The sequence below is a fragment of the Muntiacus reevesi genome, chromosome 2 (assembly GCF_963930625.1).
Source record: "Muntiacus reevesi chromosome 2, mMunRee1.1, whole genome shotgun sequence".
Classification (NCBI taxonomy): Eukaryota; Metazoa; Chordata; class Mammalia; order Artiodactyla; family Cervidae; genus Muntiacus; species Muntiacus reevesi.
Window position 1 is genome coordinate 143,229,569 of NC_089250.1, and position 26,220 is coordinate 143,255,788.

The 26,220-nt window shown below is 45.2% G+C and overlaps 1 protein-coding gene across 1 annotated transcript; it reads right to left on the bottom strand.

Moving 5' to 3' along the window:
• Nucleotides 1–15,970: 15,970 nt before the first annotated feature.
• Nucleotides 15,971–25,954, bottom strand: SLC25A28 (solute carrier family 25 member 28). The gene is made up of 4 exons (XM_065923075.1): nucleotides 25,641–25,954; nucleotides 19,152–19,380; nucleotides 17,978–18,034; nucleotides 15,971–16,810 (listed from the first exon to the last, which is right to left on the bottom strand). The coding sequence occupies exons 1-4, from the start codon at nucleotides 25,929–25,931 to the stop codon at nucleotides 16,293–16,295; spliced, it is 1,095 nt and encodes a 364-aa protein (XP_065779147.1). The 5' UTR covers nucleotides 25,932–25,954; the 3' UTR covers nucleotides 15,971–16,292.
• Between the last annotated feature and the right edge of the window lie 266 nt (nucleotides 25,955–26,220).

A 26,220-nucleotide genomic window follows, 5' to 3' on the forward strand; every position in this document is an offset into this window, starting at 1 on the left:
AGGGTTTCTGGGACGATGAACAATGGTCTGGGCTGTTACACTTGGGTGGTGCCTGGGGAGACCTCAGACCACTGGTTGACCCGCCTGAGCATAGCGTGAGGTATACATTGTTTGGTCTGAGCTGCTAAGTGCTCCTTCCCTGTTTGTTTGTTTAATTCCTGTGCTTTTGTATGTGATCTCCTATAAATCTCCCTCTCCTTAAGGGCTATGTTTGACAACTTCATTTCCCCCCAACTGGAGACATTTCCCCTGCTAAGGGTCAAAGAGACTAATTACTCTAAACTGAGTATTGGAGACACCCTCAGGCTCACACACGACCCAGAAGTGCATGATCTTGGACGTGTTAATAGAAGAACGTAGTGAGAGCCGAGCTGCGCACAGGAGCAGTGACGTCCTCCAAGTCCGACTCTATTCCTGTTTGAAAATAAACTCCTGACCTTTGTAGCCAGAAATGTGTGGCACCTCATGGTAGAAGAGACTGCGAGAGAGAGTCTCTTCAGACAGAAACCCAGGCCCTGGGAAGAGAACGATTTGCCAGATGACCCAAAATTGATGATGGGGCTTGGACCAGAACTTACAGCCCCTAACTCCCTATTCAGTGCTCCTTTCTACCCTGATGTCAAAGGATGGGGGTGGAAACGGGAGAATTGTGGAAAGAGATAAGAAAGGCAGCAAAACATCAACTGAGTCTCGTAAAGTTCTTCAGTGCTTACAAAATACTTCCCTACATGGTCTCATTTGAGGTAGCTATCGTTTCCATTTTGCAAGTGAGGCACCTGGAGCTCAGAGAGGTCAAGGGACTTCTCCAAGGTCATACAGCTTTTAAATGGCAGAACCAGGAATCAAACCCAGATCTTCAGGTTCTGTGGTCTGTTTCCACCATAGCCTGGTAAAAATGGACAAGGAGAAAGCAATACACTGGGTACTGTTGCTATCAGAGGTGAAGGGCAGGCAGGTGGGAGGGGAAAGCGCCTGAGAAGTTGGGAAGAAGACTGCCTGGAGCCAGGTTGGGCATTTTCCGTGCATAAGCTCCTTCCATCATCACATCAAATTCATGAGAAGGTATCATCACCTGCATTTTATAGATGAGAAACTGAGATTCAGAGAGGTTAGTTAAGTGGCCATCCAGCTGGTTAGTGACAGAGGTGGGACATGAATCCAGACCTGCCTGACCTCAGAGCCTCAGCAGATCCCCTCTGGGGTTTTCTGGGTCTGTAGAAGTCTGCAGGATGAAACTGGACATGCGGGAGGCATGGAGAAGATGAAAGGAAAAAGGACCAAGAATGCTTACAGGCCTTACAGGACCTGGAGGGTTAGGGTGCTCCCTGTGACTTTCCTCTCTGCTCTGTAGGCAGATATTGTCCCAGAAGCATTAGCCAAATCCTCTCATCTTTTTATAGCCTATAGGTTTGCTTGGGGACTCTACCTGTATTTCTCTGCCCTTAAAACTGCAGTATTTGGCCCCCTCCCTTCTCGGGCCACCTCTCACAGGGCCTGCTTCCCTCTGAGCTGCACCCCACCCCCACCCCAGGACCACCAGCATTAGGCAGGAAACAGAGCTGGGTTACCTTGTTTTCATGAAGGAACTTGTCCCATCTTCTCTTATCCCCCTCCCCCACCTCCAGCCTCCTAATTTTGTTTCCAAAATAATTTGAGGTTTTTCCCTAACTGAGGGTCCCTGATCGAATACCAGTGGGGAAATTCCTACCAAGGCTCCCCTGTCTTTTCTATTTAACCATCTCGTTTTTTTCTGAGGCAGCATCACTGACAAGGTTATCATTTTCCCCAGTACTTAATTCAGTGCCTGACACATAGTAGGTTCACAGTAAGTCTTTCTGCCCTGAACTGACAGCAAAAGGAAGAGGTGAAATTATTATGAGGGGCCATCATTGCTAATGTTTCCGTTGTTTAGACATGTTCTGTGGCTAATGAATCTCTCAAGTGTGGCATCTGGGACGTTCCTCAGAAACCTCACCATTAGATGAGTCACTGGATGACCCTGCTGTCCTCTGGGGGAATGCTGGAAGTCGTCACATCTGTTCCGGGGTGATCAGGGTTCCCATGTGGTCAGTGCAGCGTCCTCCCCACCAGCCAGCTACCACATTGCTTCTTCTCCTCACCTTCAGCCAGGATCTGCAATCCCCAAAAAAATCGATGAAAGTTTAAGACCAACGGGACATAAAAATGTAGTCAGAAAATGAAAACAATACTTACTCCTGGCAATAAAAGACCAACATTTAGGGCGTGTGGATGGCGGCTATGTGAGGATTATTTGTATTGTTTTTGCAAAATTTCTGTTCATCTGAAAATATATCAATATAAAAATGTTAAGTAGATAGGTAAACAAAATGGTTTGCAACCAGGTTGAGTAAGTGAGTTGGAACATAGAGCCAATAGAGGCCAGGAGTGGGATGGTTAAGGTTAGAGCTTTGGGGTTGGGGACTTTCCCGATAGCTCAGTTGGTAAAGAATCTGCCTGCAATGCGAGAGACCTGGGTTCGATCCCTGGGTTGGGAAGATCCCCTGGAGAAGGGAAAGGTTATCCACTCCAGTATCCTGGCCTGGAGAATTCCATGGACTGTGTAGTCCATGGGGTTGCAAAGAGTTGCAACTTAAACTTTCAGGTCAGGGAGAGTTGGGTTGGTATCTTGCTTTTCTATTTAAGAGCTCTCATTCCTCGAACAGGTTACTTAACCTCTTCTAGTTCCAGTTTCTTCATCTGAAAAATGGGGATTGTCAATGTTGACCTCTGTAGAATATCAGAAGATTAAATGAGATAATACATGTACAGCATTTAAGATGATACCGGAGACTTAGTTGTATTAGTCACTCAGTCATGTCTGACTCCTTGCAATCCCATGGACTGTTGCCTGACAGTCTTCTCTATCCATGGAATTCTCCAGGCAAGAATACTGAAGTGGGTTGCCATTTCCTTCTCCAGGGGAATCTTCCTGACCCAGGGATGGAACCCCAGTCTCCTGCATTGCAGGCAGATTCTTTACTGTCTGAGCCACCAGGGAAGGCCTGAGATTTAATAAGGGGTCAATAAATGGTCAGAAGAGGGCAAAAGAGACAGAAAGAATGAAGTACTCCCCTTATCCAGTCTCAGATATTTCTCAGTCACTGCCATTTGAGGTCCTAGGCCCCACACCAGAGACCTACCATATTGGTGAAACCAGCCCCTGGCTTCAACCAGGACTTTGCCCATGTGATGGGCAGGGCTGACTCCCATAGAATGTTTCCTGACATTCCCAACTGGTCACCTTAAAGGGACAGCAGGAAGGCACTTATAGACCCTTCTTAGCTTGTGATCTCAGCTAAGAAGTTGTTCATTTGTTCATTTAACAAAACTTCATTGGGTAAGGGTAGAGGGAACAATGGACTAGACCGTGTACTTGGCATAAGGATGTAGATGGAAGAAAACAGACCTGGTGCTTGCCTTCCAGCTGCTTACATTCTGGGAACTAGCCTCTCCCTTTGATTTTCTCTGGCTCCTCTCCCTTGGCAGCATCTAGACTCTGTCATTCCTCTGGAATGCAACCCCACCTATACTGCAGCCTGCAGACAACTCAGGCTCACAGTCACCAAAAGCAGGGCCAGGGACAAAATGCTGGCAGTTACTGGGTCTGACCATTCTTTAGCTTCAGTCCTTGAATGTAATTCGACTTTGGGAACTTGGGAAGCACTCAGGGTAGCCAGTGGTATAAAGCTGAAACTGCCTATCTGTAAGTAGTTAATTCCATTTGGCCTCCCCGACCACATTCCCTGTCCACAGTATTTTTAAAAGTAGTCTCTGCACTATGCTCTCTCTTCCTTCTCCGTCTCCTATCCCTTTCAGTCTGAAAATACTTTTCCAAACAGCTTTGCTTCTGTAATCAAATATGCCCTCTGCCCCCTACCATCCTGCCTCACCCTCACCCTGCCTTTCCAATTAGGGCTATGAAAGCCATCCAACTCCACCAAAAGTTCATGCTTCCTAGCATCTCAGATTCCAGTCAGTCACAAAATTAGCATTAGCAAACCTGCCTACCCTGTCTATGAGGCAGTTCCCCATTCATTTGTTTTCTAGGTAAACCAGAGTGACAATTTGAAACACAATACAAATTGAAGGAGGAAGAATTTCACCTTTTTTACCCTCTTTCACATTCACAACTGTTTCAGTAGACGTCTCACTTGTGAAAACTGTTTAACTTAAACGTTCTACAAAATTAATTGCTATTTTTCTCTATAGAACTTTACTTCAATATTATTTATTGAGAACTGCTTGAGTTTTTACAACCTACAGAGAAAATCTTATATATTCTTCATGAATAAGACCTACAGTATAAAAATGTAACTAAACTCATATGAAAGGAGGGGCTCCAGTCAGTTCTGTATGATGAGATGCAACTTCAGAGTCTGTAAGACTCAATCTCTGAAATGTGAAGTGTGTGTGTTTGGTCAAGAAAAAATATTATCAGACTTTCCTGGTGGTACAGTGGGTAAGAATCCTCCTGCCAATGCAGGGAACACAGCTCTGACCCCTGGTTCAGGAAGATTCCACATGCTTCGGATCAGTTAAGCTTGAGAGCCACAACTACTGAGCCTGCTGCTGCAACTACTGAAGCCCATGAGCATGAGCTCTTGAGCCTGTGCTCCGCAAGAGAGGAAGTCACCACAGTGAGAAGCCCATGCACTGCCAGCAAAGACTGGCCCCTGCTCACAAGTAGAGAAAGCCCTCACACAGTAACAGAGACCTTGGCACGGTCAAAAAAAATTACCGATTATTTTGTGATTTTTTAATATCATGAAACATAAGTTTCCACGAAGTCTAAAAACATTTTTAAAAAAGAGCCCAGGCTCTGGACTCAAACACAGTCCAGGTCTTACTCTCCTTTCCACTATGTACTTGCTCATAGAATTGGTATAAAAATTAAAAGACATAATAGATATAAATTTATTAGTCTAGTGCCATAATAGCTGGTAGTACAGACTGCTAGCTGCATACCCCCACATCTGTTCTTCTCTTTGGTTAGTAATATAATTCTGATTTTTATCTGGGCATATAGACTCCCTTATAGCTAGATGCAGCCATGTGACTAGGCCGGTGAGTTCTGAGCAAAATCGTTGCCTGTGACTCCCAGGAGCTTTCCCTAAACAGAGACATTCTTCATCATCTTTATGCCTGTTATTGTCTGGACTCCAGATGTGATGGCTGGTGCCCCAAATACTATATTGGAGCATGAGGAGGAGGGCCATACCCTAGGGATGGCACTCCAGATGGCTAAAGAGTCCTTGATGAGCAGAAAGCTACCATTCCAGCACTGGACTTCCTGAGGATTTCTTTCCACAAAATATAAATTAATTTTCTCATTTTCACCATTATTTTTCAAAATGAAGCTAATCCTAATTATGATTGTCATCATCATTTTATTAGCCCTAACCCATAATCCTGTTCTCTCACAGATCTCATAGTCATCAGTACTACAAAGAATTTTGCCTTCAGTCTGAACTCTGTTGCCAACCCATTCATTCATGACTTTAATGAGAGGGCGCCTGGGTCCTCCTGGCCCCCGATGGCATACCTGCCATCACCATTGCATTCCTTCCCTTGATTCCCCCTCTTTCTGCATTCCTGATTCTAGGTCTTTCCCCACTTTCCATGACTTTTCTTGAAGAATTCTCAACTGACTGGATGAGACCGAACCACCCTGAAAGCAGAGGATTTGAACTAGGTATAAAGGATGGGGAAGCATTCCAGGCGGGAGAAAACGTAAGCAAAAGGGGAAAGCAGATGGAGCATAATTGGAGCATTAGAAGCGGAGTGGCTGAAAGTTTCTGCTGAAGTTGGTAGGAGAGTCGGTTGAATTGGGAAGGGCGGTGGGACCTCAGGAGGGTCTTTAAGGCTCAGTAGACGAGTTTGGACTTGATCCTGGAGAAAACAGAGTCACTACAAGTTATTGAGCAGGCAGTGACCCAAGGCAAGTGATGTTTCCAAAGGAATTAATCTGGCTTCAGTGAGCAAAACAGATTGAAGGCAGGAAGAGCCTGGAGACAGGGAGACTGCTATAAATCTTCCACCCAGTAATCAGTTGGTCAAACACTGTCAACAAACTTTGAAAGGGGCCGTATGAAACAGCAAAATGAAAGTGTAGTGATTTCAGTTAAGCAGAATAAGAAATCTTAAACAAAGTCTTTCCCCAGAACTTCCCACACAGAGAAAGTAGCCAGTTTCCAAGTAATAAAAATGGGTTCAATCCTTCTGGAAAACAATTAGGCACTATGGATCAAGAGCCTTAAGAATGTTCACACCCTTTGACCTAATAATTCCACTTCTGGGAATGCTAAGGAAATAATCCAAATGAGAGAAAGGGGGAAAAAATGCCTGGAGATCTTAATCACAGCACACTTGATAATAGCAAATAACTAGAAACAATCTAAATGTTCAGCCATAGGGGGATGTTTAAGCAACTGTGGCTCTCAATTAAATGTTACTTAGCAAGAAGACCAGGCAGATGACACAGAAAATGCCCATGACATAATTTGAGGAAAGCAGGACACAAAATGTGAATGTATATCACAAAACAGATGCAGAAAAAAAAAAAAAATCAGACCGAAAAGTAATATTCTCATCACTCTCAGTTGCTTCATGAAAGTGGAGGGACTGTAGATTTTGTTTTTCTCTTCAAAAAATTTTTTCTCCAATATGCTTTTGTGTTTACAGCTATTTAATTATAGGAATGTCAGGAGGATTCTTATTGTTTTGGCTTTTATGAAAATGTGTTAAATATGTATGACTTGTATTTTTAAAATAAGAAATGATTTTTCCAAAAAAAATATGCAGGAAGTATATGTAAATGCAGGAAAACCGTAAGAAATGATCATGTCATCACAGGCAGTTACTCGTATTCATCTTCTGTATGATGTGATTTTTAAAAAATACTATACTCTTTAGAGTGGGGGTCAGGTGCTGAGTTTAAATCCCCCCTAAGCTAGACCATGACTAGATTATGTGGGAAGGAGGGAATAATGCATTCTTTGCACATTTATTGGAGAAATCAAGTGAGAAAATGTACAGAAGTCTCCGAGCACAGTGTTCTGCATTTAGGAAGCGCAGAGCCGTGGTGGCTGTAACTATCAGTAGCTGTTATTTTCTGCCTCTTGCAGGCAGGTAGCTGTTCATTTACGAGGTGACCTCCAGAGGGAGGGACAGGATCCCTGGGCAGTTCCCTCAGCCTCACCCACCTCCTGCCCTGTGCAGCCAGCCTGGCTCCTCCCCACTCTCAACCCATGTGCAATTTCTGCTCCTTCCTCTGTATTTGCAATGCCTTCCCCTCTGCCTGGACCACACTTTTGTGATGGTATATAATGGACTGATTGTAGAAGACAAAGTTTATTTTCAGAAGGAAGTTTTATTCTCCATATACTCAGCCAGCATGTCTTTAAGAATGGTTTTATGCTTTTAACACTTAGCTTGGAACATAAAATAGCCTTAGTTTGCTTAAATCATTCTGTTACAGCTCCCTTGACCCCTGTTTTTATGCAAGTGCCAGTTTACAACCTTGTTCAAAGCTGCACACGTCCCTTTTAAGGGTCACTGGGATCAGGAGAGAGACAGAGGGGGGGTAAGACAAGGGTGGCTCAGAGACCACCTAGAGCAAAGCAAATTAATGCCAAAAATGATTTTGGGGGACACTAAACGACACCACTAATTTCCCAACATCCTGCTTAATAAAACTTTCACACTGAGCCATATTTTCCAAGTTTCTCAAGGACTACTTAAGTGGGAACCCATTCAAAATGTTATTAAAGTCCAAGGAGACTATGTTTATTGGCTCTGCATGGACTGCTAAGCCTGCTGATCTGTCAGGGGAGGCCTTGCACAGACTTCCCTGTTTCCAGCACATGGGGCACTGATGCTGTGGGAGGGAGGAAGAACCCCCTTCATTCCCCACCCTGACTTCTGTTCTTGAACCTAGGATATAGCCGGTCTGGCTATATGTGGGTCTTGGATCACAGATCCTGTTGCTCTAAGAAGAGGGAAGCCAAGGGGGATGGTCACAGGAGAGAACAAAGCTGGCCTGGGACCATGTTGTTTTTCCCTTGGGGCTGCTGCTGGCCCCTTTGGCCAGCGCTTGCTCTTAAGTCATCCTGTTTCATTTTCCAGTTCGAGTCTCGCTGTGACGTGAACTGACTGAGAACAAAGGCAGGGGCCCTGTCTTAGGTGCCGTTGTACTCCCAGCACCAGTCCCACCACTGGATGGTCAGTGGTGGTTTGATGAATAAAAGAACAAATGGATAAGCCTGCTTTCCATTTATTTCCACTCTGCCCATGTCTTAAGCCTCCTGGGCAGATGAAAAATTATGTTCGTTGCTATGTGTCAAACCATCTTTCCTCATTACTGATTTTAGAATGAATTAGGACTTTAAAAGAAAAAAACCCTAAAACATTTAAATGCACAAGAAATCTGAATTGTGTAACTGTGTGGGGAGCAAAACTGCCCAGTGAACTAGAATCTCTATGCTAACCTGTGTGTAGTAAAAGAGAAAAAGTCTACAGTCTTGAAATAAAGAGAGAAAAGAAGGAAGGAAATGAGGGAGGGAGAGAAAAGAGGAGAAAGAAGCAGAGAGAGATTGAGAAAGAAATTTGTATTATGGTCGTATGGCTTTGTAACCATAAGCCTCTGTTTTCCCATCTGTAAATTGAGAGGTTGAACTGGAACAGTTTTCAGACTTTATGAGACATCATAATCACTTGGGGTGTGGTGGGTGATGGTGGATGCTGAATGCAGATTCCTGAGCCATACCTCCAAAGGCTTTGACTGGGGCCCTGGGAACATGCATGTGTAACAAGTGAAAGTGAAAAGTTGCTCAGTCGTGTCCAACTCTTTGCGACCCCGTGGACTGTAACCCACCAGGCTCCTCCATCCATGGAATTTTCTAGGCAAGAGTACTGGAGTGGGTTGCCATTTCCTTCTCCAGGAGATCTTCCCGACCCGGGGGTCAAACCCAGGTCTCCTGTATTGTGGGCAGACGCTTAACGGTCTGAGTCACCAGGGAATCCCATATGTAACAAGCCAGCTGCAATTGTTTCAAGAGCTCACTTGGAAAAAAAAGACCTGATCCCCTCAGAGAGGATGTGGTTCTGACCCTTCAAGGTGGACTCTGGTAGGTGTACCAGTAACCCTCATCCCTTGTAATAGTCGACCACTTTAGGGCATGCTCTGGTTTAGGTGGGAATGACTCAAGAGTAAGTGCTGGAGGTAAAGGGAATGGCACATTAGCTTCTTAGAAACCAGACGATTCTTTCAAGGTGACCTTTGCCTTGGTTGTTAGACTTGTTAAATGGGACCAGAATGAATGCAGGTGTACTGTCTCCCTGACTTAAAAAAAAATGTACAAAATGAGAGTTGAGAGTTAGGTTTTATTTGGGGCAAAATGAGGACTATAGCCTGGGATACAGCATCTCAGATAGCTCTGAGAAACTGCTCCAAAGAGGTAGGGGTGGAAGGTCAGTATATATGTGATTTTGGTGAAGGGGAAGTACGTGTAATCAAGCACATATTTTTTTGCAAAAGGTTTCTACTAGTCTCATGAAGGTTATTGCTAGTTACAAGGAACAGATGTCACCATGAAGGATTTTAGTGCTTTTCCAGATGTGAGGAGATACAAGAATTGGGTGCATAAAATTGACTCCTGAAAGATTCTATTGGAAGACTTGTTCTGCCAGTTTTTCCAAAGCACAGAGTGCCTCATTTCTGCTCTTCACCCTGAACTCCTTTCAGGGGGTGTTGAAAGTCAGCAGCTGCAGCTGCACATGATTTAAGAGGTACCCATAGCAAGTGCCCATGGTAACTGCGAATTTGTAGTGAACACGTGTGTGGGCCTTATGCTGTCCCCACCCCCATCTCTGCTGCTGGGTCATAGTTGTCACTGCAGTTTGTGGAAGGTGGTCTCAGAATCAGGTGAGCCAGGCAGATGATAAAGCAGAGATTTCAGGATTTAGCCAGATGCAAAATGTACCTTAAATTCACATATTCCAAAGCAAGAACCATCTCAGTTCACAATTACCTATGTAATAATATAGGTTAGAAAAATTTTAATAAGCAGCTCATGGTCCTGAAAGAGAGATGATTTGAGGGGGGAGGGGTAGACAGCTCAAACTCGAGAACTTGTTGCTTGTACGGACTGCAGTTGACTGATGGCTGCAGGTGGCTGGGGAGTGGGAGTGGATTTTGAAGGGCTGGCAGGAGTATCTGCTGGACGAGGGGTAGGACCATGCTTTCCCAGGGATCTCCGCCTTGCTTTCTCTGATTCCAAGCAAGCACCAGCATTTTATTGACTTTCCTAACACTCCACCCTGTCATGAAGAAATAACAGTGACCTTGAGACCCTGCCCTCACTCTGTCCAAACTATCTTGTTGCACAAGCTGACCTAATGCAGATCAAATGTGTTGTCCACCTCCTGGAAAGCCAGGCCCTGTCTGAGTCGTGAGTGGGGCAAACAGAGAGTGTTCAATGTCTTCTAAAAGATGGGGGAAGTGATGGGAGGGCTGGTCCCCTCGCCCTACCCTCTACTTCTGCTCCTTGGGCGCTTTGTCTGGGCAGACCAGACTCGGCTGAGTGACCCTGAACAAGCTGAATTACTAGTAAATTAATGCCAGTAATTGGTGTATTTAGCTGAAGTGGGCAGCAGATCTAGGCCAAGGTGGTGTTTTACACTGTACCTGTGAAATCAGGATCCAAAGAGCTGGCTGACAGTCCTTGGCTATGTGGCTATGAGCAAATGCTTTTAACTATTCTCAGCATCTGTTTTCTCACCTGCAAAATGGGGATAATAATTCCTGCATACCTAACACATGGAATTCTTACACAACTCACATTTGAGCAAGTCTATGACACATGGTATCAAGTGGTAGAAGGTACACAGCTTCTCCTATATTTCCCTCAGACGTGATTGTGAGGTTCACCTGAGCAGTTAATGCAATGGTTGTTTGAAGAATTCTACGTGTCTAAATGTTATCTTAAACCACAGAGCCATATAAAATGTAACTTCTTAGTTTCATATTTTATCAATCTGCTAGGAGGTAGGGTGAACAGATAGCTGGTCCCACTGCCATCTGCCTGAACCCAGGAAAATATCTCCCATCCAGGTGATTTCAGAAATCTCCTGCCATCCTCCTTGCATTTGGCGGATCCCCAGTTCAGACCTGCACACAGCCTCTGCATCAAACATCATTTTCATCACATTGTCCCTCTTGAAGCAAAATGCCTTTTATGGGCATATGACCTCAGCACCCTCCAATTTGGTCTTTGAAGCAACCTCCCTTCTCTGCCCTCAGGACCAGCCACATCTTTTCCATCCCTCAGCTTATTCCTTGAGCCAGCACTGCTGGGTGGAAAACTCTTGTCTCTTCTCTCTTCTTTCTTCAGACTCAGTCCTTCCTTTAAGGGAATGTCCTCTGATGTCATGTCCTCCTCCAGGGGATCTTCCTCACCCAGGGATCAAACTTGTGTCTCCTGCATTGGGAGCTGGAGTATTTACCACTTTACCAGTCTTTGAGACCTGGGAAGCCCTGAGTTCCCACATGTTTGTCTAAACCATCATCAAGCCCCTTTCATCTTCCAGTAACAATATTTCTGAGGGTCCCCCTTTTCTATATAGTGATGACAAGCCCTCACCTGAAGTTCCTGTCTCTCTAGTGCCACCCACCCCCCACTCCAGGTCATCCCCTATCTGGACTGTTACTTGAATCATCCTGACGTTGCTTTAGTCCTGTCCCTCCCTGCTTAAGAATCACGAGAACTCCTCATTAGCTGCCAAGTCAAGTCTAGACTCCTTCGCCTCACTTTCAGGCTCTCCAGAATCTGACCCTCCTTGGGAAACATGACAGCTATCTTAATATTTTTGAGGGGCTGTCAGAGAGAAAAAGGATTAGTCTGATTCTGTGCTGCTCCAGCAGCAGAGGGAGATCACAGGCAGAAATTACAGGGAGACCTAAATGCCTCAATAAAAAGAATTGTTCTTTCTTTTCAGTGTGCGAGTGTGGATGGCAGGGTGGAGAGCTTGCACTTATGGAGCCCTGACGATGCAGGAATACTGTGTGTGACACTCATAAAATTGTTCTCTGCTCACCAATGTAAGGTAGCAGGAGGTAATAGGTACTGCAGATCCAAGCTGAACAGCGATTGTGTGAGATTTCTGATAGTTTTAGACAGAATATTGTTTGTTTCCTAAATCCGTGACTGAAGACAACAGAAGGGATATTTTAGATTATCAGGAAAATATGTGTTTGTTTTTAATGTCTCGTGTTCAAGTTGTAGGTTTGGATTGGAGAGACAGGCAGAGGCCACATTATGTAAAGCCCCGTTGCCCATGGTGAGGAATTTGGCCTCAAAAGCAGGAGAGTGACATGATTCTAAAATGGAAGCAGAAGACCAAAGAATGAACTTTCTAACCAATGAACTTTGCAGCGAGTGAACATGGTGCGCCTCGGGTAGCAGTGAGTGCCCAAACCCTGGAGTGGGTCTGCCAGGGATGCTGTAGAGTGGGACAGGGCTCCAGGAGGGATGACTTCTAAGAACCCCATTACCTCTGACCTTCTTGCTGTTCAGCCTCACCCCTTCCAACCACCACCCTACACCTGGTCTCCCTCTAGGATCTCTTCAGCTTCTGCTGGGAGGCTGCACCAAACTGTCTCCCCACCCTGCATCTTCTCTACACAGCTGCCCTGCTCTCCTTTTTGTTGTTCAGTTTTGACCTCCCACAACAATGCTCTTGAGAATAAATTATTATAAAGGTGCACCAAGAGACTGACCAAATAAGTTATTGTACATTTGAACAATGGAATATTATATGGCCATTTACATTGAGGTAATGGAAGAAAATTTAATAACATGGAAGGATGGACACCATATATGGTTATGTGAAATAAGCTGTTGACAATGTGGTCTGATTTTTTAAAATTAACAAAAAATACACATAGAAAAAATACTAGATGATGTGCACATCAAAATGTCATATTCTCTGAGTAATAGGATTGGAGGTATTTTCTATGTTTTCTAAAGTTTATAAAATTAGCACTTTTTTTGGCTTTTACAAGTTTTTTTTTTTTTTTTTTCATTTTAATGTTCATCAGAGCCATTTCTTCGTTAACTCTGACCTACAGTAATCTTTTCTGTCTCTTGATCTCATTTTTGGTTTCATGTAGTCTAGTACATGACTATACCCTGCTTTGTGTTAATATAAGATTGTTTCAATCACACTGGTTTTGCATGTCAGATTAAGAAATTTTTCTCTGGCCAAATTGTGACTTATTTTCTCATTTTCCCCATCAGTTAGCACTGTGCAGGAATTGAGCCTTTGATGGTGGCTTGGTGCTGGGTCCTCACAGTGCCACATAACCCAGCTGACTTTCCAGGCAGACTCTGGGCTGGGGGCTAACCTCAAAATCCACAGTTTCCATGGGTGTGGTGAGCCCCGTGAAAGTGGGGCTTGGTTTCTGACCCAGGTACCCAGTCACTGGCATCTAGACTCTCACCCCATCACCCTGTTCTGCCTCTGTCTTCTCTAGTGATCGGATCCAGAGACCTGGGAACCTAAGGCCAGGTCCAAACTCCAAACCAACTGTCCTCCAGTAGCTGGAACACCGTTGAAGACTGAAAGGTCACTTTGCAATCTGTTCTCATTATTTGTGAACAGCTTTAGAATTGAGGGGGTCTTTAGTGACTTCCATTCTTTCTGAAATTATCCCATGTCCTTTTCTTGAAAAGCGGATCTTATTGCCCCGTGTCTGCTGTGGTCTGGGTACCATGCCAGGCAGTAGCTCTGGAAAGCTGACAACAGGACCCTGGTTTGGGAGGCATCCCTTTGTTCTTGGGCTTAGTCGGTGCTGGGAGGCAGCTGTTCTCTTGCACTTGAAAAGCAAACCCCCTGAAATGACCTCTGCAATGACTTCATCATGCTCTTTTTACTACACAGGCCATTCAGACTTTAGTGATCACTGTGTGGCACTGTTAACATCTATCTCCCATCACTAAATCAGAGGGTTGGCAGAGCTTACTTAAGGCTCAGAACAGGGGACCCTGCTGTTTCCTTGACAGTTTGTTTCAAGTGCATTCAGACAGGATACTTGAAGGGCTGTCAGGTGGAAGCAGAACAAGATTTACTCTGTAACCAAATCCCGCTGATCTGCAGCCCTAACCCTGCTCCTCTGCCACTTTCCTCCCTCTTCCTCACCACAGGCCTGCACAGACCTCTGTGCAGCCTTGCCAGGATGACTTCGGCAGCCTTCTCCCAAGTCTGCCTGCCTGTCCAGTCTTGCTCCTCTAATCCTTCCTTAGAGAGCCTAAGTGATCTGTATCAGTTGCAGATCTCATCACACCATACCTCTGCTTAAAACCCTGTAATACTTCTGCACTGCCTGCGGGATAAACCCTAAACTCCTTAGTGTTGCTTTTAAGACCCAGCCCCTGCTTGGCTCTCCAGCTGCATGCCTTGCCCAGGCTGTCAGCCACTATGGAACCCCTTGCAAACTGAACCTCAGATGCTCCAAGTCTTCACTGAGAACATTTCCCCTCCTCTCTTCACAGCTTGGACCTCCCTGGTGGTTCAGTGGTAAAGAATCTGCCGGCCAAACAGGAGATGCAGGTTCGATCCCTGGGTAGGGAAGATCCCCTGGAGGAGAAAATGGCAACCCACTCCAGTATTCTTGCTTGGAAATCCAAGGTACAGAGGAGCCTGATGGGCTACAGTCCACGGGTTTGCAAAAAAGTTGGGACACAACTTAGTGACTAAACAATAAAACTTCCCAGCTCACTTGCCTTCCAGGTATTCCTTCAGATGTCACTTCCTCCTACCCCGTCACCCAAGACCAGGTTTCGTAGTCTGTCCTCTCAACAAGTGTCTAGTTTTACTTATCATGTTTCTTGTCATCTTATCTTGTAATTGCCTGTTTACATGTATCTTTCTTTCCAGACAAGCTCCTTGAGGGCTGGCATAATTTTTCTTTTTTTAATCTTTTTTGGGGGGGTAGAGTGGGGATGGTTTTATTTATCATCATGCCCCCAACACAAGATACTCAATAGTTAATGAATGATGACAGATGACATAGCAAAGATGACAGATGAAGTTTTAGGGGGTTAAATTTCCACTCTGTGTACTGAACAACTTGCTAACAACTGACTCAGGTACAAAAAAAAAAAGGAACAAATTGGCCCACCAAACCCACCAGTGAAAACCCTGTCCCTGTAAGTCTCCCAGAGCCTAAGTGGTCCTGGGCAGGGAGCTCCTTCAGATGGCAGGTGGAGGACATACCCTCCACTCTTCCCCTATCTGTAGGAGGGCACAATTAGATTCACTTCTGGGGATAAATGATCTGAGTTGGGGTCCCAGTTCTGCACTTACTGTGAGACCTTGAGCAAGTCACACCCTCTCTGAGCTTTCCTTACCTGTAAAACAGAGATGATACCTGCACTGCCTACTTCAGATTTTGGGAGAACCAAATGAGATCACCTATGTTAGAGTACTTTGTAAAAGCCTTAACATCAAATGAAAAGTAGTATTATTTACCATGTAATCTTTAGGACTTGAAGCTTCACCAACTAATTTTAGCTTTGCAACTACATTAGAAAACCAGGTGTCATGTGGAAAGGTTTACTGCTGCAGGGGGAGCTGAGAATCAGAGCAGAGAGATCTACCTGCCTGAGCCTCACCACTGCCCTAGGGAAAAGGCAACAGTGAGGATCAAGAGCACCTTTTTAGTTAGGATCTGTCAAAGACCCATTGTTCCTGCCATCAGAGAGATTCCTTGGAGCCTATTACTAACCAAGGGGGAGTATGACCCCAGAGTCTTAAATCACCATGAAAACAGCAGATACAAAAACTACACAGGCAACAAACCTTCCCTATGGGCCCCTTGATTTACACTTCAAATCAAGAACGGTTGACAGCATTTCACTTCCCCTTTGGCAATACAAACCCGATGAAACTATTTAATTTAAAGGCTTTTTATTAGGAACCAGGGGAATGAGCTGCTTATCCCTCTGTAACAGTCTAGAGCAGGTCATCAGGCCCAGGAAGGAGAGTGTCAGAGATGCTGTGGTGTGACTTGCTGCACTTGCTTAGGGCCCGGAAGGAAAGGCGGTGGCGACAGAGGGCGGCAGGAACCCAGCCAGACACCCAGAGCCTGGGGAGAGCAAGCCCTCTGCCTTCCTTCCTCCATTCGAGGCTGGGACGCGTCTCAAGACGGAGAACATGGCTGGCGTGGGCAGGGCATCAGCGCTGGCTGAACCCTGGTTCCATTTGGTGCTACTTCACTTGCCTGCCCTCCACTCCTCTTGCCTTTTAGTGATCAGGTATTTGAAGAACTCATACACAGACCAAGCGATGGCTGTGGAGGGGATCTGGTAAATGACTCTAGCCTGCACCCCTCGGAAGTAGGCGGTCACCCCGCCTACTTGATACACCGTCCTGAAGGCACTAGCCATGCCTGTGATATGTCCTGTAAGGTTTGAGTTCAAAGCCAGGGATTCCTGGGTGTTGAGCAGTGTTTTGCAAACGTCCAGTGGGGTTGTGGCAGCGGCAGCTACAGCTCCTGCACAGGCTCCGGAGAGGACGTGGGAGCTGGGGTTGTACCGTCTCTGGGGGTTAAAGTGCTCCTGCAGGAATTCGTAGGTCATGAAGTGAATGGCTTGGAAGGGAACGTTCATGGTGAGCTGGGTGGTGTAGCTGCGGTAGAAGGCCCCGGCCCCTTCGTTTTGCCACACTGCCCGTACACAGTCTGTCACCCGGTGGTACGGTGAGTTGTACATCTGCATCCTCTGCTTGACCACTGGCGGTGCCATCAGTGAGAAGGGAATGGCGACAGCATTCAGCCGGTGAGCAGGAATGTCCAGGAGCAGAGTCCCAAGTCAGTGGATCAGCCAATGGATTGGAGAGAGAAAAAAGTATGAGTGAGTTGTCAGTTGGCCTGCTAAGTGAAAGCTTCCCCTTTTTGAGAGGAGGGCATAGGAGAGGGTTGATAAAGGGCTAAAAAATAATGGAACCACTTCCAGTAGGATTTAAGACCAACCAATTAATATATATCTACCGTTGGGAGACTCCATAGGGGTTCCTTGGAATAAGTACCTATTATTACTACCATCTTACTCTTTCATCAAGTCCCAGGACAAGAAAAGATTCAGTGGCAGTGAACATAATGACAAACACGCAGCCCTAACAATCCCAATCCTCAGGTACACAGAATGCAGACCTCTTACAATATGAGGACGCCATCCTTCCACAGGAGGAAGAGCTGGAGAAGGGCTACCAAAAACAAAAGTCTTAGCCAAGAAGAGTGTGGCTTTAGTTTCCAAACACCTCCCACCCCCTCAAGCAGACTCATGGCAAGAGTTCGAGATCCTCAGCTTAGCTTTGACCCCTTCCTTTCCGTGGTCTTGCCCAGACAGGTAAAGAACTGGAACTTTAAGGAACATGGTAACTGTGCTGTCCTTTCATATTTGTTTGGGGACCTCATTCTCCAACTGAAAAGCCAAGATCCAAGCAGCATGCAGGGACTAAGCTCTGTTAATGTTACTCTTTCATTTCTATCTCAACCATTATTTATCCCAACAAGAAAGGCAGCAGTTTCAAACGTCAAAATCCATTTTCATCTCTTTGAAGAGAAGTGAAATAATCTGCTAAATTTTTTAGATCAAATCCATTACAAAGTGGACTTTCAGGAAGGCCCAGGAACAGACCACAGACAGTCTCATACGATTTTCTAGGGAACCCCCAGATGAATTAAATCTCAATGAACATGCTTCCCACCTAAGGGAATCTTCCTAAGCACTGAGAGCGTGGAGGGAGCGCCCTCTACTGGTAAGACAATGTACTACCAGCAGGCTTTCCCACCAAAACATGGTGTGCTCCCTGGCTTTCTTCTGCAAACCCAAAACAAAGGAAAAGCCTGGAGATGTAGATGAAGCTGCCCACGAGGGAAAGGGTGAGGAATCATTACCTTCCACTGGATTCATGGCAGCATCATGAAGTAATGTTGCCACACACCCAGCCGCACCTGCAAAGGAAAAAACAACTGCCACATGTAAGGCCAGGAGGGGGTGAATGATTCAGGGATACCCCAGAGTGAAGGGGAGTGGCTGTGATAACCACACCAGGGAGAGGGGATACTAACAGCCAGTTTAAAAGACGGGAACCCACTGCTTCTAAATGCCTCTTGAGAGAAATGAGGCTATTTGTTCCCTCTAACTTACTATGGCCATCAGTCTACCATACAAAGGCCAGGAAGTCTGAGAGAACAGCCCGGATTTCATTAACAAAGATGGCTCTGAGGACTGATGCAGCTCATGCCCCAGATAGGAAGCTGATCCATTGTGGCCAGGGGATGCCAGCACATCAGCCCACTGGAGGGAGCACACGAGGGGCAGGCGACTAGGTCTCCACCACAGAACCTCATCTACCTGTCCTGCTGCCCCATGCTGCCCAGCCGCCCCATGCTGCCCAGCCTGTCTCCAGATCCTAACAGCTGTCCATCTAGACTTTTCTCTCAGGGCCCGAACTACCCTAACCCTCACCCTCTCCTCTCCCCTTTCACTTTGGTTTTCTCCAGGCTGCTATCCCTTCCCTCACTCCCATATAACCTTCATCCTTTGGTTTCTTTGGACAGAAGACCCAGGCCCCACCCCCATTCACTGGTTAAGCTCTTGTCTGGTCCTCTGTGATACAAACTGCCTCTGGGCAATTGGGATCCTGAAAATGTGAGGCAGAGAATTGAGGCTCCATTAATGTCTTGCGCGGGTAACTGGGTCACTTCCAATCCTACCCCGAGGAGCAGGATTACCACCTGACTAACAAGAAATACACAGAGTGGGTATCTCAGAGTGTGTCTCTACATTGTCAGGGCATTAGAAATTGATGCCAGGGAGAAGATGAAACAGTCAAGCAGGTACATAAGGAAGGATACTGTAACCATTTGTTGAGGTGCCCAGAAGAAGGCGTGGGGTGGAAGCAGCTCATTGTCTTAGAACATCAGGTTTGGAAGTCCCTTCTCTACAATCTGGCCTACCCCAGCCCAAAGCTGCAGCTTCAAACCATGCTGAGACTGGAAAGCACTGACAGCAGCAAAGCCCAAAGAGTTGAGAAAGTGGGAGAACCAGCACAGGAAGGCTCAATACCATTGGCAATATGGCTATTGCCCCCAGGGTGGATTACATCACTCAATGTCTTTTTTAACTTTTCATAGCAGGCAAAATAGAGGGCGTGGGCAGGCCCTGCGCCTGTTGCTGTGACGTTCAGGCCTCGCATGGGCCTCCACAGGCCCTCCGTTCTTATAATCCTCCAGAGGGCCTCCAACACATTGCGATAGCGGGCGGCTGGATCTGGTTGTAGGCTCTGCATCCGGGTCTGAAAGTACAGAATGGAGAAGTGCAGTGTCAGGGATCTGACGGCTCACCCAGTCTCAGCACTCAGGCCTGAGCTCTGGGCAGACTTCTATGTGAAATCGCGTCAATATGTAGAAGTGATACCTGGCATCCAGTTTTACTGCCTTCCAAATCTATATCCAATCTTTCCAAGCCTTGGATTTTTTTTTTTTTTTCTGGTCATCTATGACTCTACAGGCTTCCTTGGTGGCTCAGCAGTAAAGAACCCATCTGCCAATGCAGGAGAGGTAGGTTCAATCCTTAGGATGGAAAGATCCCCTGGAGAAGGAAATGGCAACCCACTCCAGTATTGTTGCCTGGGAAATCCCATGGACAGAAGGAACCTTCCAGGCAACAGTTCACAGGGTCTCAAAAGAGTTGAACACAACTTAATGACTAAACAATAACACATGACTCTATGATTAGGACACCATTATTTTCCCTCAAAAAATTACTCCTTGATAAGTGTTCTTGAACTTCAAAGTGATTCAGAGCCTCAGCAACAAATATTAAGCCTGTGTTTCAGGAGAAGTTGCTTTTGTATCTTTATAAACTCAGACTGAGAGCTCTTTACAAGTGGATTCTAAAGTTAGCTATTTACTGTCTACAATATACTTTATTACTACTGAAGACTGGTCCTGGGCCTGCTTCCTGATCACATACTAATGAGATGAGGACTCAACCTCTGACATAGCTTGATGATAATCTGACTTCTTCAGAATACTTAGCATTGGCAGCTGGGCCTGCACATTACAGTTTTGGCAGAAATAACATTCCTAATAGATGCTGCTCTAGTTTCCTGGGAAAGAAAGTTTACCCTCAAACTATGAAGGTGGAAACCAATCTAGTCTCTAAAACTGAGGGAGATTCCAGATTTCTAATCTAAACTGGCTAAATCCCAAAACTGGCATCAATGAATAAAAATTAGTCTCAGTGAAACATAACCCTTGGAATCTCCAGAGGATTCAATGACTAGAATGAATGTATGTGGTAGATATTCTGACAATCTTGGACAAAGTTTTATTGAAACTTGGGAAATTAATCTTATAGTTCACAAATCACCAACTTTCTCTGAAAGATGAGTCTACAGGGCAGATCTCTTGTCTACTGACCCATTTCAAGGCTAAGGTGGCTTGGAGACTATCAGTATAAAATCAATGTCCAGTGCCTGCAATACAGTAGGCACTCGAGATTTGTTTGTAATGGAAGAATGAAGAACCTTAGTTTTGTTTACACCAGTTCAGAAAGACCATTAGTGAACCAATAGGGGCAACTAATGCCCAAGTACAGCTTAAATTCCTACTTCATTCCTGTCACTGATTCAATCTGGACTGAACAGCTGGAACCTTCCTATTGTCCATCTAATCCAAGAGTAATGTCTCTTCTCAAAAGCATGGGAGAAAACAATCTAACCAGATTAACAAGTCCTAGTTAGCTGCAAGCAATCCACATTCTTCTAGAGTTCTTTTCTCCTTCCAGCTACCAACAAAGAACTGGATAAAAGATTAATTATTTGAAGTTCAATCAGAAATACACAGGATCTTATCACAATGTGATACATTCTTTTTTACTTCTCAATAAAAAACACAAAACAAAACAACCAAAAAACATTAATTTCTAATAAAGAATGTGTTTACTGATCTTTCACATCACCTGGGAGGATAAAATTCATCAGAGGAGTTATTCAAGACTACAGGCCTTTGCTGGGTAGGGACACTAATAGATAAACTGGTAGCTTAACAACTGTGTGTTTCCACAGGTTTGTTAAAAAACTAATCTTGTATTGAGGGAATGTTTAGAAATCACAGTGCTCTACTGGAGTCAGTATCATATTTGGGTAACCAGACTTAAAGGTCTGGCCTCAGAGGCCTGGAACCGTTTACCCACAAGAGAAACCTGGATGGTGGTAAGTTACACTGAACATTTTACACACATGTCTAAATCTAATTCACAATTCTAACTCAATGGAGATACACCCTCATGGAGAGGACCCAGGCCTAAGCCACACCAAATATAAAAACAAATATGGCTTCCCAAATTTGTGAGTCAATAAATCTTTCAGAGAAAGATGAAATCTCTAAGTGAGAATTAACAAATAGTCTTCGATATAAAAAAACACTGCCTGGCTTTGAAGAAAAGTTAGACTAATAGGGAAGGAAGCAGTGTGGTAAAACAAGCCACATTTCGGTATGAAAGCCTGAGTAGGAGCCCCAGCTTTGCTGGCTGTGTAGGCTCGGGTATGTCACTTAACCTCTGAGCTTCAGGTCGTCATCTATAACATGAGACCAAGGATGGCTAGTGCACAGGGCTACTGGGGGATTCAGAGTTAAAGCATGTAAAAGCCATTGCTAATTTATGAGGTGTCAGAAATACAAGGCTTTTTATTGTGTTCAAATATGATTCTTAGAAATATTAGTTCATATCTTAGGGTTTACAGATCATGGCAGTATTGTCTCATTTACCAGTTTTTGAAGATATGGATGGGCAGCTAACTGCTCTTTAACCACTATATAGATTTTAACCATATAGATCAGGCTTGACTTTTTATTTTTTGTTTTCACTCTAAAGTTCCTCTGTGGCTGTAATGATCGATCTGTCCAGTTGTTCATCTGCAGGAAGAAGCACTATTGTGAAATTCTGTGCCTTGCTTGGTTCTGGAAATCTGCTTTTGGGAGGCTGTACGGAAGGCTGGGGAGTCAGACTGGGTTTAAATCATGGCTCTGCCACTAACTGTGTGACTGTGGGCAAGTTACTTAACTTGCCTCCTTTTCTTCATCTATAAAATAGTGAAAATGGTGTTTACTTCATGAAGCTGTTCCAAGGATTAAATCAATAACTGCAAGGCACATCAGACAGGGCATGACAAACATGAGTAATTGCCATTTACTGAATACTTATTATTAGATACAAGAAAATCAAAGAAGCCAATGCTTTCATCTCCTAAGCTTCCATTGGTTTGAAAAAGATCTATTTCCCTTTGTTTTTTTCTCCTTAACTTACAGATTTATTTGCTTCACCACTGCAAAGCCAAAAAGCAGCACCTTGGTGACAGGTGCTTAACAAGATATTGAGGGGGGTTCTGACTGCTTTAGGCTGCAGACCCTATCCTTTTAGATAGTCTGGTACTTGCCTCTGAAGCACAGAAGAGGAAAACGAACTCACTTGTACTCCCAAACCTCCCTATTATGACCATGGAAATAGCTGGCTGAATAACTGTAGTCTAGCCAGGCTATGCTGACTTCCCATGGTCCCTCCCAAGGATATTTAAGTCGACCTGACCCTGATAAGTGGCCTGGGGATGCACAGTCCTGCATGCCAGAGGCACTGTCAGCTTTCACTGGCAAACACTGTGGTTGCCCTTTAGGCTCCAACACAGATACCTGCCTCTAGTCTTAGGGTACTTTGGGCTGCTCTTCCTCTCTGCCTAGTAAAAGAGGAAGAAGGGCTGCCTAGGGACAAGTAAACTGGGAAGCCCCTTCTGAAGGAAGAGATCTGAATTTTACTTTCAAGTCTGCACAACAGTATCTACTGCTGTAAACCCTTCTGAAGGAAGAGATTTGAATTTTACTTTCAAGTCTGCACAACAGTATCTACTGCTGTAATCAGTATTAACTGACCCTGAGTCCTAACGGTCTCACCTAGTTTTTCCCTATAGTCATTTAAATCCCAGCATCTATGGCAAATGAAGATGATTCTTCTAAAATATGCTTTTGTATTTTTGAAAATTCCTGAGCATTTTTTTCCCTCCAGATGAAATAATTATTTAATAGAGTGCTTTGAGGCGTGATTGTAATGTTGTATTACTAATTAAAATAAAAAAATCCAACACTTATGTAAATGAATAAGAACTGTTCTTCAAAACAGTTACCTTGGAAGGCTACAAGTAACTTATTTCAGCAATGCTGCTGCATTTATGCAAAACATTTCTGGAACTTCTCTTTCTAAAGTGTTCCCTCAGTGGGTTTATCAGCTCAGGAGGAAATCAGTCTCCTTGCTTTCCCGTCCTACCTTATCTTTGATCCCCATCAGCATTACCCATTTTGATCTCCCACCTGAACTACCACATTTGATTCTGAATGGCTTCAATAACTAAACTATCAACTCCACCTTGTCAGAGGACAAAGACTTGCCCCATTTAAGAATATGCAGCCAAGTATTCTAGAGCAGCAGTCCCCAACTTTTTGGCACCAGGGACCAGTTTCGTGGAAGGCAGTTTTTTTTCAGACGGCAGAAAGGAAGGGTGTTTTGGGATGATATGAGCACATTCCATTTATTGTGCACTTTACTTCTAATCTAATCCTGCTGCTGATCTGACAGGATCAGCACCAGTCCAAGGCGTGGAAGTTAGGGACCCCTCTTCTAGAAGCATTTCTAACAGGGGAAGTTACAGATTGTTTACAACAAAAACAGTATTTATGTAAATATATGGAATAAGGAGATAGTTGCCCAAGGTAGTGGAGGAACACTTAAATTGAATAGCTGTGGTAATATTTCTAAGTCAGTCACATTATCAGATAGTATTTTTCAAGCCATTACTCTCTTTGATCCAGTTTTCATTTGATACCCATCCTGAAAGATAGCACCCTAGACTATCTACTCTTAAACTCTACTCACAGTTCAAGTATAGTGAGGTTACCCTGCAGTTAGATGTTAACTTTTGGATACACAGCATTAACAACTCATAGTCATTCAATCTAGACTCTATATAAATATCTGAATCTTTTTTATTTGTACTTATCTGTTTGACATTTCAATATTGTTAGAGCACTAGCCATCCTCTTACTCCTCTTTCATGGATTTTACTATTTTTTCTATTCCTCACAATTGACATGGGTATTTAAAATTCTAATATCCATTTTAGTCAAGTGCATTTACCAGTTTCAATGTATGGCCTTTGGTAGGAGTTACCTTGCAGTGTGCTAGAATACTCCTACCAGCTCAGTGTCATTTACAAAGCTTAACAAGCACATTCTCCACTTCCTCATCCACCTTACTAGTGAAAACATGAAACGGTACTGGAACCAGGGAGAAGCAGAAGAGACAGATTTTGCATCTCCCAAGTTAATACTCTCCTCCTAAACATGTAACTTTTCCCTAGTTTGAGAAGAAGACATACATCCAAGAGCTGTGAGGATATTTTTCGACTCTTACCCTTAACATGTAAAGGAAGAACTAGTCTCTGCCAGGATATTTATTTCAATAGTCCCCTTGAGTTTACTTCTCACTCAACTTATTTAGTGGTGGCTCCTTTGCTAATGCACAAAAATAAGAACTGTAAAGAACAATGCATTTCCCCTCGTTACCCAGCTTTCTTCAGAAACACCGAGTCACCACCTAGTCTTGTACCCACTCAACAGCCTGCCTGGTGTGGATGAGATTACTTTTACTTTCCCAGGAATCATGCCCTCATGTTGGTCCCATTTCATTTTCTTCACACTAACATCTACTTTCTTCACACTAACATCTATTTTCCAATACTGTCATGCCTCCCTTATAGGCAACTTTTCCCTTTTTGTCAACTTCAAGTGTCTAAAGATACACACTATGAGGTCCATCCCTCCTTGGAGGGGTGACGTGCTCCCTGCACATACACAACCCCAATCCCAGCTAAATTTTCATGTTCAGGAAATAGGTGGGGTATCAGGCCTGCTGCACAGAGAAACCGAAACTTTTCCCTGAACATGGTCTTTCCCGGATCATTTCCAGTCAGGAACTCTGAATTCTGACTGCACAATGATTTCAACTCACTCATCGATTAAGATTTAATAAGTAAATCTTTCATCTAACTGAGAGATCCCAGACTCTGGTTCCTGCCCTGTCACTTGTAAACACACAAGATGAGTTTGTAAAAGCAATCGGAACATCTCTAACTTTTAAGGTCCTATTCAGGGTCTTCAGTAAGTGTTACCTATATGAAGTTAGTAGCACTTACCTGTTCCTTTCCCATCCCACCCTATTCCTGTTTAGTCCCAGCTGGGATCCAGGGTTTTGGCTGACAGATTTTCTTCCCAGAGTCCCGATTCAGATCTCACTGACGGTTAGAAGTGGGTCCCCGTTCCTGACTGGGATCAATTCCCGGCTGGGACCTTGCTTGCATGGAGTATCGGTCGAATAGTGTGGTGATGGTAGGAACCAGAAAGGAACCCCTGTCGGCTCCGCCTCTCGGTTGGGATCCTGGCTCCAGGCATGACCCAGGGGGTCGGGTCAGCCCCAGGTCGGGTTCGGAGCAGGTCCAGGTCTCACCTTGACGCAGTCGACGGGGTACATCACGCAGTGCTCCAGGATCCCTGCCACGGCGCCCGCCACCATGTGCGTGGTGACAGTGGCTCCAGCCGGCAGCGCCTCGTAGTCCGGGCCGGAGTCCGGATCCTGTCGAACCGGGGGCCTGCAGGCCCCGGCCTCCCCGCCGCTGGCCCCCCGGCCCACGCCCCGCTGCAGCCACCCGTCCAGCAGCGCCGACTCCCCGGGGCTCCGCCCCGGCCCAGCCGCCGGCCCCCCCGCCACACCGCCAGCACCCCGCCCCTCCAACTCCATCCACCCGGGCCAGCTGCGGCGCCCACCCTCGCCACCGCCGCCACTGCCGCCGCCCCCCAGCCCCGTCGCGTCTGCCTCAGGCGCGGCCCAGAGAGCCCGGGGCCTCCGGCTCCCGCTTGGCCCCGAGGACACGCCCCTCAGTCAGCCATTGGTGCAGCCGCCAAGTTAGCTCCGCCCCTTGTCTTACGTTAAAAAATTTGTCTTTGGTATTAGTGAAATGGCCTGTCATTCCTTCGCCCCGCGGCGTTGCTACCGCTTAGATCCCACCCCTTCCCCTTTGATCTTGGAA